General features: G+C 46.5%; 1 protein-coding gene across 1 annotated transcript; it reads right to left on the bottom strand.

Moving 5' to 3' along the window:
- Nucleotides 1-1,625: 1,625 nt before the first annotated feature.
- Nucleotides 1,626-12,351, bottom strand: LOC309350135 (uncharacterized protein). Its single transcript, XM_081876818.1, has 7 exons — nucleotides 12,275-12,351; nucleotides 11,012-11,102; nucleotides 9,606-9,656; nucleotides 4,588-5,424; nucleotides 3,010-3,680; nucleotides 2,825-2,901; nucleotides 1,626-2,743 (listed from the first exon to the last, which is right to left on the bottom strand). The coding sequence occupies exons 2-7, from the start codon at nucleotides 11,069-11,071 to the stop codon at nucleotides 2,157-2,159; spliced, it is 2,283 nt and encodes a 760-aa protein (XP_081732944.1). The 5' UTR covers nucleotides 11,072-11,102; nucleotides 12,275-12,351; the 3' UTR covers nucleotides 1,626-2,156.
- Between the last annotated feature and the right edge of the window lie 670 nt (nucleotides 12,352-13,021).

The raw sequence follows: 13,021 nt of genomic DNA on the forward strand, positions 1-13,021 counted from the left end.
AGAGTGTTTGTTGTGGGGGAGGAAGGGAAAGGAGAATGTGAGCCGCTTTGAGACTCCTGAAGGGGAGTGAAAGGCGGGATATCAAATCCAAACTCTTCTTCTTCTTCTTCTTAACCCTTCCCCGTGTCTCCAGCAAATGGGCTGGAGCCGGATAGTCGATAGGACCAATGCCTAAGCCAATGCCTCTCATTCCTGAATTCAATAAAGTTGTGGCCTAATTCGCCCAATTAACCTTAATTATGGTGTCTCGTGTCTTTATTTCTCCTGGTGGGGGGCAGGAACTCGCCACGCAATGTTGCCTACGATACACATTTTGCAAAGCAATTTCCCTGAGTATAAAATATTTTGCATGTCATTTTCACTCATTAGGTAAAGGTAAAGGAACCCCTGACCATTAGGTCCAGTCGTGGCCGACTCCGGGGTTGCAGCAGGAATGAAGAGGGTTTTCTTTGGAAAGCAGTGCTGGTGTGCTTCCTTCTGCAGGTCCACAATACCTGCTCAACCTGCCCATTTGTATATATAGTGGTACCTCGGGTTAAGTACTTAATTCGTTCCGGAGGTCTGTTCTTAACCTGAAACTGTTCTTAACCTGAAGCACCCCTTTAGCTAATGGGACCTTCTGCTGCTGCCGCACCGCTGGAGCACGATTTCTGTTCTCATCCTGAAGCAAAGTTCTTAACCCGAGGTACTATTTCTGGGTTAGCGGAGTCTGTAACCTGAAGTTTATGTAACTTGAGCATATGTAACCTGAGGTACCTCTGTAAATCTACTCTATCTTTCAAAGGGAAGCAGAGCTATCACTCCTGACCAGGGCTCAGGAAAAGAGGAATGTGAAACAATATATTTTTGACATACTTTGGAAAGTTCAGGAAATGTAAAAAATTCCCCCAGCCACCAACACACCAGTAGTGGTAGGTTCAGCTACTTACATACAAACCCCTAAATAACTCTGAACCAGCTTACCTGGGGGGCAGGGTGAATCTTCCTACAGTCAACATATGAAACCTGTTTAATTTTGCCATTGCCTGATGATTATTGGCCTGTGGTAGCATGGAAGCGGGCTTTTTCATTGGTGGTGCCTGTGTTGTGGAATGCCTTCTCTGCTGTATTATTATATGTCCTATCAACATTGGCATTCCACCGGCTCTTTAGGAAGCATTCCCTTGAGTTGAACTTGTGATTTTATTATTTTAACTGATTTTTAAATGTATATTAATGTTATTGGATTGATTTCCTGTTTGTGAACACGTTAAAAGCCAGTTGGGCATGTAAGTGGCCTATAAGTTAAATAACAATAACTCTTGTTGTTCTTGTTCAGTTGTGGCGCTCACTGAAATGTGGCTGTACAAGGTTGCAAATTGAAAATACATTTCCTGCGACCAAATGATGTTTATATCAAGTAGTATATTTACTCATGTACAATTGTAAATAGGAACTCAACCACTGGATTCAAGGCAAAACACGATTGCCTCCTGCACAGTCTTAAATTGGTGTGGCTCAATAGCATCCCTTTCTCTGATTTCCTTTTGAAACAGAGAGTAAAAGCTGGGTGGGCCATTCCCAAGAAAAATACATGAAACAACATGAAAAATAATAATTTATTTTACAGTTTACACACAGGGCACATTTATAATCTTCTAAGAACCATGATATTGAACAAGTAAACCAAGAAAAACGGGCCAGGTGGTGTTTACCAGGAATTCTATTTGCAATGTTTCATTCACACATGCAAGTCAGGATACTGCAGCCAAGTAATGAATAACACTTATAAGAACCAACCCTGGAGGTCTTTGATGAATGAACATGTGTATCAGAACCTGGGCTTTTATTTATATTGCATCTGTTTACCAACAATTGAATACCCATTGTGCAAAGGCATATAATTTATTGCAAACAAAACCGCAGCACTCAAAAATGTATAAACACAGCATTTTTGATCCCCTGTGACTATAAGGACTGGGGCAGCTTTCCTGCTAATGCGTCCCCAATTCAACCTTGACCCTGATCCTAATCACACTTATACAGAGATCTTGTGGTGGTAACTTCCTGACAAATGTGTTTCGGCCTGTTGGCTTGGCTTCTGTGTCGTTGTCCAGTCTTCCTCTGCCATCATGAGCATTCCCATTGCCGTAATTTGATCCTTCCTCAACCTTGCGTTAATAATCACTGGTTAGGTCGTTGCTCTGACTGCCTTCACTTATGGATTCACTCTCAGTGTCTCCACCTTCTGACTGAGCATCACTGTCACTCTCCTCGCTTGCTACAGATTCATCGTCACTTGCCATTTCCGCTGTATCTGAAGCACCGTCGCTGGCAGCACCATTTTCCGCACTCAGAGGTGCACTCTCACTATCGCCGTCAGGTTGGTTTGCCGAATCGCTCTCACTTTCACTGCCCGTTAACTCACCACCGTCCTCGCTATCAGTGTCTGACTGGCTGCCGTTTTCACTGCTCCCTGCTTGACTGCTGCTTTCGCTGGTGTCCGATGGACCACTGCTGTCACTCTTGCTACTGCTCTCGGATGTGGAGTCACTCTCACTGCTGCTATCAGATTCGCTGTCGTCCTCACTGCTGCTTTCACTCTCACTGCTGCTATCAGATTCGCTGTCGTCCTCACTGCTGCTTTCACTCTCACTGCTGCTATCAGATTCGCTTTCACTGCTACTGCTCTCACTGCTGCTGCTGCTGCTCTCACTGCTGCTGCTACTGCTGCTGCTGGACTTCTCACTCTCACTGCTGGATTTCTCACTCTCACTGCTACTCTCACTGCTGGATTTCTCACTCTCACTGCTGGAATTCTCACTCTCACTGCTGGAATTCTCACTCTCACTGCTACTCTCACTCTCACTGCTACTCTCACTGCTGGAATTCTCGCTCTCACTGCTACTCTCACTCTCACTGCTACTCTCACTGCTGGATTTCTCACTCTCACTGCTACTCTCACTGCTGGACTTCTCACTCTCACTGCTACTCTCACTCTCACTGCTACTCTCACCCTCACTGCTGGACTTCTCACTCTCACTCTCACTGCTACTCTCACTCCCACTGCTGCTGTCGCCTCCACTGCTGCTATCAGACTCACTCTCACTGCTGCTTTCGTCAGCCTTGCCATCACTTTCGCTGCTACTGTCAGGCCCACTCTCGCTGCTGCTCTCAGACTCACTTTCTCCATTGCTTTCCGACTCGCTCCCACTGCTGCTATCAGATTGACCTTGGCTGCTGTCTGGATGGCTGTCACTGTCGCTGCTGTCTGACTGATCGTCACCCTCGCTGCTCTCTGGTTGACTGTCTTCGTCGTTGCTCTCGGCCTGCTCGCTGCTCTCGTTCTCACTGGCACTTTCTTCCTCTTCTCCATGAGACTCGTCTTCTGAGTCCTCCCCATCGCTTGCCTCACTTGACGCTTCTTGCTGGCTGCCTTCAGACTCGGGGCTTTCGTCGGGCTCGTCCCCTTGCATGAGTTCAGAACTCAAACTATAAATGCTATTGCTCTCGGCTTCGCTGGTGTCCTCGTGATCACTGGCATCCTCTAGGCGACCTTCACTGGCGTCCTGAGAGCTGCTTGCATTAGGAAGCCCATCCATGGCCTCTCTGTTGTCAGGGGTCCCATCCCTGCCAGTATCATTCACATTGCTGCCATCTGCATGGTTCACAACTGATCCGTTAGTGCTACCGCCAGCGCCCTGGAGACCAAAAGGAAAGGAGGATGCAAGCAAATCCCAAATGAAATCATTCAGTTAGCAATTCCATGAATGGATTTTAAACTGCAGGCAGATGGGGGGCCCTGGTGTAGATTGAACGGGCTTGAACCCTTTGCCCCCCACTGGAGCCCAACTCCAGACTGGGCCCATGCACTTACTGTTTGCAATTGAGGGAGGAAGCTCTCATTGGAGTACAGTGGTACCTCGGGTTACATACCCTTCAGGTTACATATGCTTCAGGTTACAGACTCCGCTAACCCAGAAATAGTACCTCGGGTTAAGAACTTTGCTTCAGGATGAGAACAGAAATCGTGCTCTGGCGGTGCGGCTGCAGCAGGAGGCCCTATTAGCTAAAGTGGTGCTTCAGGTTAAGAACAGTTTCAGGTTAAGAACGGACCTCCGGAACGAATTAAGTACTTAACCCGAGGTACCACTGTAAATGGGAGCTTTTGCTGCAGTGCAGGTAGCGTGATCTGGATCAGGACCCACAACCGGCAAGGCAAAGGGGCTTAAAGCCCCACAACAACCCTTCCAGATGGGAAGGGAGATGTGCCTTCATTTTTTGTTTTGTTTTTGTTTTGTAGTGAACAATTGTCCACTAGGAGAATGGCATCTGAGAAGAGGGTTGTGCTAAAATGGTATAAAGTGGCAATTCCAAGCAGAGAAGCAGCAGCTGGGAGGCAGTGCTAAACTCTTCCCCCGGCTCCAACTTTTTGTTCCTGCAACCCCTCCCTTAAGCTGCTCTACTACTCTACTTATTTCTAGTCTCAGAGTGCAGAAATGAGAGGGGTGGCAGGGGCAAAGGCAGGGCTTGGCAGAATAGTTCAGCAGCCTCCTCCCACCTGCTCCTTCTCTACTTGACATTGCCCCATCATGGGTCCCAACTCACCGTAGCAACACCCTCTGAGTCTAGAGTGTTATTCTGTTTCTTTTTGAGGCACAGCTCCACAGTTCCGTTGGTTGCAGCATCTCCACCAACATCTCTGTCATTGTAGCAAGTCTGATTGCTATGCTTCCCTCTCTCATTTCGCCCCAGAGTTGTCGTGTCTTCGTCACGTCCATCCCCCCAGCCATCGCTAGAACCTTCTTCACTTGGGTCTCCGCCATTACCACTGCCAGCTTCATTAACGTCTGCCCAGTGAATGCTTTCTCCATGGACCATATTTGTCATAGATGCCCTTGTTATGTTTCCTTCAGGTGCAGCATTTGCATATCCACCTCCACCTGCACCATTTAGGCCTTGGATGTTGTTACTCTGGTCTCCTGGGGTGCCGCCATATCCTTCTGCAACCATGTTCCCAATGTGGTTTTCCTTTTCATCGTCATTTTGAGTGACTGTCGAAAGGTCTGTTCGGATGGTATAATCAACATTCCCATCTCCAGTCCCACGACTGGCATCACTTGAGTTTCCACCTTCCAAGTTACCCCTAAGGATTCCCTCTCCAGTAACATCCCTTTCTCTACTTCCATTTGTTGTGGCATGACTAGGGTTGCTCTCAGGTCTTCTGCCAACATTTCCAAGAGCATTCACTAAACCATCAGCTCCATTGATTATATCTCTTTGTGTGGCAGATTCGATTCTTTCACATTCTTCATGGCCAACATCTCCTCTGTTGATGCAGCCAGTGGTATTTCCACTGGTATTTCCATTGTTTCCACTTTCATAAAATCCCTCGTCATTCTCTGAACCATCGTGTTTGCTGGTATGGCCCACATTTGATACATCCTATGGAGAGAAACATAATCAGGAAGTAGGAACTGAGCAGAAATGAAAAGGGAACCTGTCTTACACTGAGTCAAGTCATAGGTCCTCCTAGCTCAATGTTGTGTCCACTGGCAGAAATGTTAGAAACTGAGATATGAAAGCTAGGTGCTAAAGGGCACCTTAAACCTGGGTTATGGGCACAACAGCGGAATATCTAGGCACACTTTTTTATAACAAGAATACAAAGCTAAAAGTGAATGGACTGCAGCTAAAATCTTACATTCATTTTTCACATGGTCTAGTCCTCACCAGAAGACTGCAAAACACAAAGCCATGCTTCCCTTGCCCGCCTCCCTAATATTCTTAAGAGGGTCTCTTCTCCAGTCTTCAGAGAGTGGCTGGAAGTGGGGAGGCATAAAAAGGTCCTCCTTTCCTTCCACTCTGCAGACAAGCCCTGGATTCTTCTTACATCCCTTTTCCTTCATATAAATATATCTTCCTGGCACCAGAATCAACACATATTTAGGGCCTATACTGATGGCAGAGACACCCACCTTGAGTGTCCAGTTCACAAACCTTACTGTATTTTTCTGCGTATAAGACGACCACTAGATCTATTGGAAGTCTAGCGGGCAGGAATTTCTCCTCCCACACTCAGTGTCAGCAGTGGCAGTTTTAATGTGAAATCTTAGGCTCAGTACTGCACCCAGATCTCAGAAACTGCTCGTGTTTATGAAATTCCCTGTCGCAAAACGCGCCAAGAACAATATGTTAGTTTCTGTTTGCCACTGAGCAGCTGCTTAGAGTCACAAGGCTCTGTTTACATTCCAGAGACAGTCCAGGCTATTGGAAGTCTCACGGGAGAAGGGAGACGGATGTGACGTACTGGTTTCTCTGTTCCTTTGCTCCTTTGTTTCAGTTGCTCTCTGCTCTCACAGAGAGAGGGTGTATTTTTGTCTGCGTAGTAAGAAATAAAGCATAGCGATGTAGCCATAAATCTCATCACTTCTGCTGCTTTGAAACTCTGCTGAATGGGGGAACGTGCCTTGGAGCCTTATCAGAGGCTCAGGTCATTAATTGTTCGTCAGAGGGTGATTCCGAAGGACTCGGCCGGAAGGTGAGCTTTATCAGCTTGGCCGAGTGGAGATTCCGACACAATAGGAGTTTCAAACGGTGACTGGCAGTGGCCCTCCAGGGTTTCACTGGACATTGCTAATCCTACCTCGAGATGCCAGGGGTTGAACCAGAGACCTTCTGCTTACAAAGCAGCTGTCCTACCACAGAGTTGCAGCCCTTGCTCAAAGAAAAGTGGGAAGACTGCAAGTAAGAACCATGCAATACTCAGCTGAAGGCTGGCTTTGTGTTACTGAGACTATGTGGGAAAGAATTGACATTGCACCATGTGGTGGCAGTCATAATGTGGTCCGTGGCCGTCATGTGACAGGAGGGCTTGAGCCCGCAGAGGGCCCAGAGAGATGTCAAACAGTTCCTGGAGGCAATGGGGGTGAGGGGGAAGGGAAACGTATCCTAAAAGGCTTTCCTGGATAAAATCGCTTTCAACGAGAGAGAGCTTGTTAGAGTTGCCAAGGGAGAAAATTCCATATTGAAGGTGCCACGGTGGAAAGGGTCTCACAAACGAATCTGATGCAAAAGGAGTCTTGAACCTAAGGCAGTGATCTTAAATCAATGCAAATAAATAAATAGGTCTCTTTAGGGGGCGTTTCCTCTACATGCCACTTCAGGGAGCCTTCTCTACCTGTGTAGGTCCCTCATGTGGTTTAGAATCCTGATGTGATGGCCTGGGAATCCGATTCAGAGGCTGAACCGGAGGAATCCCAGCCTGCACAGGAGTCCCCGCCTCCAGGGCCGGCTGAGCTGGGGCAGGGCCTTGATTCTGAAGCGCCTGCACCTGTGCCGGATCCTCAGGAGCAGGCACCAGGTGAATCCACTCTGGCTCCAGAGGTGGTTGAGGACTCAGTGCCTGCAGGTGAGTCTCCCCCTGGGCCTAGTAACCCTTCAGCCTCTCCTGAACTGCAGAGACTCAGGGCAGAGAGGCGAAGGGAACTGGTTTCTCCCAGGAGGAGTGCTCGCCTTAAGGCCAGGAGAGGCGGGTCTCCTGGGGACCGGGACCGCCCCTGGCCTCAGAGAAGATAAAGGCCAGTCAGCCCGGTCCCAGGTTGTGGGAGCAACATCGTTGAAGAGCTGTTTCAGCCAGCATCCAGTCCTGTTTCCCCAGAGTTCCTGTCCTTGCCTGGCTTCTCGCTGTGGACCCCGCTTTGCCCGTGGAGGACTGTCTGCCGATCCTCAACTCAGGTCCTGGACCTCGCCCCACGGTAACCTCCCCCCTGGACCAGCACACCTGATCATCCAGGGGTCTAAATTGTGGGGATCTGCCACAAGCAGGGAAGCCTCCCCACGACAGAAAGTTCAGCCCCCAATACATGGAGGGGCAATGCAGCTTTCAACAGTGATGCTCTGAGGGGGCGTGGCTATAAAGGGCTAGCACATGGGTAGGCAAACTAAGGCCCAGGGGCCAGATTCGGCCCAATCGCCTTCTAAATCCAGCCCATGGACGGTCCAGGAATCAGCTTTTTTTACATGAGTAGAATGTGTGCTTTTATTTAAAATGCATCTCTGGGTTATTTGTGGGGCATAGGAATTCGTTCATTTTCCCCCTCAAAATATAGTCCGGCCCCCCACAAGGTCTGAGGGACAGTGGACCGGCCCCCAGCTGAAAAATTTTGCTGACCCCCTGGGCTAGCATGTCTTTAAATGCTTTTCAGAGCAGGGTGCTAAGCAGTTTTCAAATTGCAGAATGGCCAGAGGTGATCTAACCCTCTTAGCTATCGTTTTCAGAAAGCTACAAAGGAAGAATTGGTTGTCTAAATTTGGAGAAGATGGGTTTGTGGTCTTCTGTCCATAATTCAATTGCTCTTTCAATTCCTTTTTTAAAAAAAACACACACCAAAACCTGTCTATCTGTCACATTCTATTACCCATTCCTATAACTTTTCAAACATATATGTCAATGCATTTCCAAAAAAACCTTTTCTAACACATTATTTTTTTTTGTATTCTGCTAGAGGTCACTCCCCGGTGACCAGAAATAAAAGGAGTTGACACGTTTTGCTTGACTGCTGTTGATCTTGCTTAGCCTTAATTGACGGCGACAATGGCAGGTGGGTGGGCTGTTTTCAAGGCTTCAGGCCACATGCTGGCAACCTGTGACAAGAGCTAAAACGGGAGCTTAATTTGGCACAGACAGGAAAACCGCTGTTCTTTAAATATTAGTTTTTCAGGAAGTGCCAAGTTAGGCCTGGGCGGAATGTCAGATTTCAAAGGAGTGCAGGATCAAAACGACACAGTTGGGTGTAAAGATAGCATCACCTGATCGTCTTGTTTATTCCACTGAGAAATAGCTGCCATTATTAGGCTGCATATGCAGTATAACATTTAAAGCACTGTTATAACACTTGGACAATCATGGCTTCCCTATTTCTAGGGAACCCTTCCCAGTTTTGCCTCTGGCACTGCCAAACACTGGTATGTAAGAAGGAATTGTGGCCCTCAGACTTAGAATAATCCAAATGTTCACTGCTCCATCTTAATCCGCAACAAACCAGCCAGAGTATTGTGGGACAAGAGTAGGGTCGCATCCTCACCAGGCATTTAAAGCACTATTATATTGCTTAAACAGTCATGGCTTCACCCCAAGGAATTCTGGGAGATGCAGTTTGTTAAGGGTGCTGAGAGTTGTTAGAGGATACCTGTTCCCTCTACAATGTTCAGAGTAACCCAGGACCAGCCCAATACATTTTGCCACCTGAGGCAAATCACAAAATGGTGCCTTACTTCCCTCTCCCCACCTTCAGTGCATAAGTGAAGATCTACGTCAGGAACAAGGGAGGAATAAAGATCTACATCAGGATCAGCTGCTCTTGTGGATTCTGCCGCCAGAGGCGGTTGCCTCACCTTGCCTCATGGGTGGGCCAGCCCTGGAGTAACTCTCTGCCCAGGCTATACCTTATGTGCTGTGTTGCATTTGGAATGAGAGAGTTGGGCTCCCCACTAGAAGGGGCCAATATGGTTAAGCCCTTACTAGGAGCAGTGTATTCAAATACATGTCAAAGGAAATCTGAAATCTGATTCAACTTTGCAGAATCAAATCACATAGCCAAGAAATTTCGCAAAGATGAACTCACCTGATTTCCCCCGGTGCTCCTATTGTTGTCCCTTGGCTCACTCTGCGAGAGCTTTTAAATCAGAAAACAAAGTTGAAAAGGCAATCGAAGCTCACTTTTAAAAATTAACCAACAGAGAATATCAAGAGTGATTTTTATTTTTATTTTTGTCTGACGTGTAGTGGGAATTTATCTAACGACACAGAAAATTCTGCAAAACGGGAGCAGGGAAAGATTTAAACTAAAGAGGCTATGGGAAAAGGACCGATTTAATTTGAGAATTTCCCACCAAAAATAATTTGCATTTGTAATTTGAGTCAATTCTCTCCTTAACAAATTTAAAAATAGTCCAGTAGCACCTTAGAGACCAACTAAGTTTGTACTGGGTATAAGCTTTCGTGTGCAGGCACACTTCTTCAGATACACGAAAGCTTATACAATGGTACCTCTGGTTACGAATGCTTCGGGTAACGAACTCCACTAATCCGGAAGTAGCTGCTCCTGGTTGCAAACTTTGTCCCAGGATGCGAACGGAAATTGTGCGCCGGAGGCACGCACACAGATGGGAGACCCCATTAGCAAAAGCATGCCTCAGGATAAGAACGGTTTCAGCTTAAGAACAGACCTCCAGAACGAATTAAGGTAGTAACCAGAGGTATCACCGTACCCAGTACAAACTTAGCTGGTCTCTAAGGTGCTACTGGACTATTTTTTAATTTTTTATTTCGACTGCGTCAGACCAACATGCCTACCTACCTCTCCTTAACACATGTTTTATAAGGACTGCTGCTGCTGCTCAGCAGAAAGGGCTTCCTCTTTCAAATTGTTTTTAAACTGTTTTAATATCCTTTGAATTTTTTTTTTGTGTGTGTTTCAACGGTTTTTCACAGAGCCATGGGGGAGAGCGGGGGAGGCCCAATTACAGTGGTGCTGGGTATGGGGAGGTATGTCTTGAGAGGAGGGGCAGTTAGGAACACGTGGCCCAGGCAGTTAGTGACTGTGCCAGCCTCTCCTCTGTCCTAGGGAATTGGGGTTGTCATATCAGCAAGCCCTCAAGTCTGCTACTGCCTCTGTTAAATGCCAGGCTGGTGGCTTTTTGCACATGCTTTGTGAGCCCTACTGCAGCGTGAGAAAGTTTCTAGGCCACAGCGTGCCTTGCATGTGCAGAGTTCTGGCCTGTTGTCACGTTAATGACACAGCTGCTCAGACCCCACGCTGGAATCTTCCATGCACATTTCTCAAGCAATTCCATGCACTGTTCACCTGTCTTTAAGTACAATGTGCCCTGTGAGTTCTTCTACGCAACAGCCGTTGCTTTCACGTAAGAATATATATATTCCTTTCCATCTCTGCATGCGCCCATTTGACGGCTAATTCATGCCCGTGGACATGTCTGACATATACGCAAGCCATTAAGAAGAACTTACTGGGGCTGCCCAGGCTATGGCAACAATGCAAAGAAACACAATTGTTCTCTTCATCTTCATCAGCAGGCACAGCCTGACCTTACAAATGGGGCTGCAAATAAACAAATCATTCAGTGAATTATAAATCCAAGCACACATTGCTACATGTACCATGGCGTATGCACTGTTTAGTGTATTGTTCAGGTGTAATTTAATTATCTCCAATTTTCTCTTTCTTCTCTCTTTCTTTCTTTCTTTCTTTCTTTCTTTCTTTCTTTCTAGGATGTAGTAGTGTCAACATCAAACGAGGACCTGGAGACCAGAGCTCAAATCCTCAATAACCAAGAAGCGCACTGAGGAGTTGCCCACATTGCCATTAAATATGGATTTGGAGCTTATACATTGCTTCCTCCAAAGAATCCCGGTAACTGTCGTTTACCTCTCATAAAGCTATAATTCCCAGCACCCTTAACAAACTACAGTTCCCTGGATTCTTTGGGTGAAGTAGTGGTCTTTAATGTGCTTTGCAAGTGCTTCAAATGTAAGGTCTGTATGCAGCCAATGAGGAGGACGAGGAGAAGAATAAACTCTCCCGCTTGCATTGTTGGTATATTAGCTCCACCGCTGCTCCAAAAGAAGACTAGTATGATTTCCTGCATTGCACTTACAAAGCTTTGTGGCATGGGCTAGCCTTTTCTAAGCAATTATAATTCAAGAAACTTCCTCTGTTGTAATTCAAGACTCTCATATGCAAGAAAACATCAATGCAAACACTGTTTTCTACTTTTCCTTTTAACATGCACATGGACTGGAGAAGATGAAAGATCTGGAATATTTCCCTAAGATATGTGTATGGGGGGGGGGAGAATATTAATATATATTAGGAATTTTACATTCAAACTGCAATCTATTTCTTGCAACCCCTTTGGAAACCCAGGGCTTTTTTCCCCCAGCCAGAACTTGCCAGAACTCAGTTCCAACATGTCTCAGGAGGACACCATTGGCATTCGAAGAGAACAAGTGAGGCATTCGTGGTGAGTTATCTTTTCCTAGAAAGATAACACTGAGTAGACCAGCTGAATAAGAAAATGATTCCTGCTCCCTTCTAAGTCATCTCACACTTCCTCCCATCTGGGTGATTCTGAGCAATGTTTCATCTTATAGTTTGATTCAGATTAGGCAAGAGTCTACAAAGCCTTATGCTACAATGAATCTGTTAAGCCCAAACGCACCTCAAGACTTTTTAAATAGCAAAACTAACCAGCTGACACAATGAGTTCTTACCTTGACCTCCAAGACAGACACTATCTTCCAGACCTCGAATCCACCTCACCGACTCTGGACGAAGCTTTGCCCCTCACCTTTGAACCTGCCTGAAATTTAAAGTCCGATTGGGGAGGATACTAACCAATCATTGCTCTCGGGGCGCTGCAAGATGGAACTTTGGTGGTGAACTACATATTAACCACCCACACTTCCTTAACAGGACAGGCTTTCAGGGGCCCGAAAATCAACTTGGTTCCAGTGTGACTAGACTGCTTTCCCTCCACTTAATTAAAAAGTTCACATCAAGCCAGTATAGCCTCTCTTAAATATATAGAATCAGCCGCCTGCAGACACGGTGACCCAGACATTTCTTTTCCCATTGTGGTCATTTTACTTTATAATCTCCCAACTTTCCCCGGTGAATAGCTTTAATCGACGAAAAACGCACTTTGCTTGGGATGGGCATTAATTACTCTTAACAGCCGTGAGAAAACATTGATTGCTCCATTGGTGGGTCATCATGACATCCTCAGTTTTTCCTTTATGGTTTTAAAAGTCAGAAGAGTGCAGAAGCAATTGCCATTCAATTGGTAACCCGGCAAATCTGCTTGCGAAGGGAAGTGGATCCCCTGTGGCCCTGCATTGTATCTCCAGACCAGCCTTCCACAAACTTCATCCGCCCCTGGCAGTGTCTGATAGGCCAGGAATGATGGGAGTTGTAGTCCAAAACCTCAGAATTTCACTCTCTGACATTCTGGAGAACGA

The sequence above is a fragment of the Podarcis erhardii genome (genome assembly GCF_964252035.2).
Source record: "Podarcis erhardii genome assembly, chromosome: 9".
NCBI lineage: Eukaryota > Metazoa > Chordata > Lepidosauria > Squamata > Lacertidae > Podarcis > Podarcis erhardii.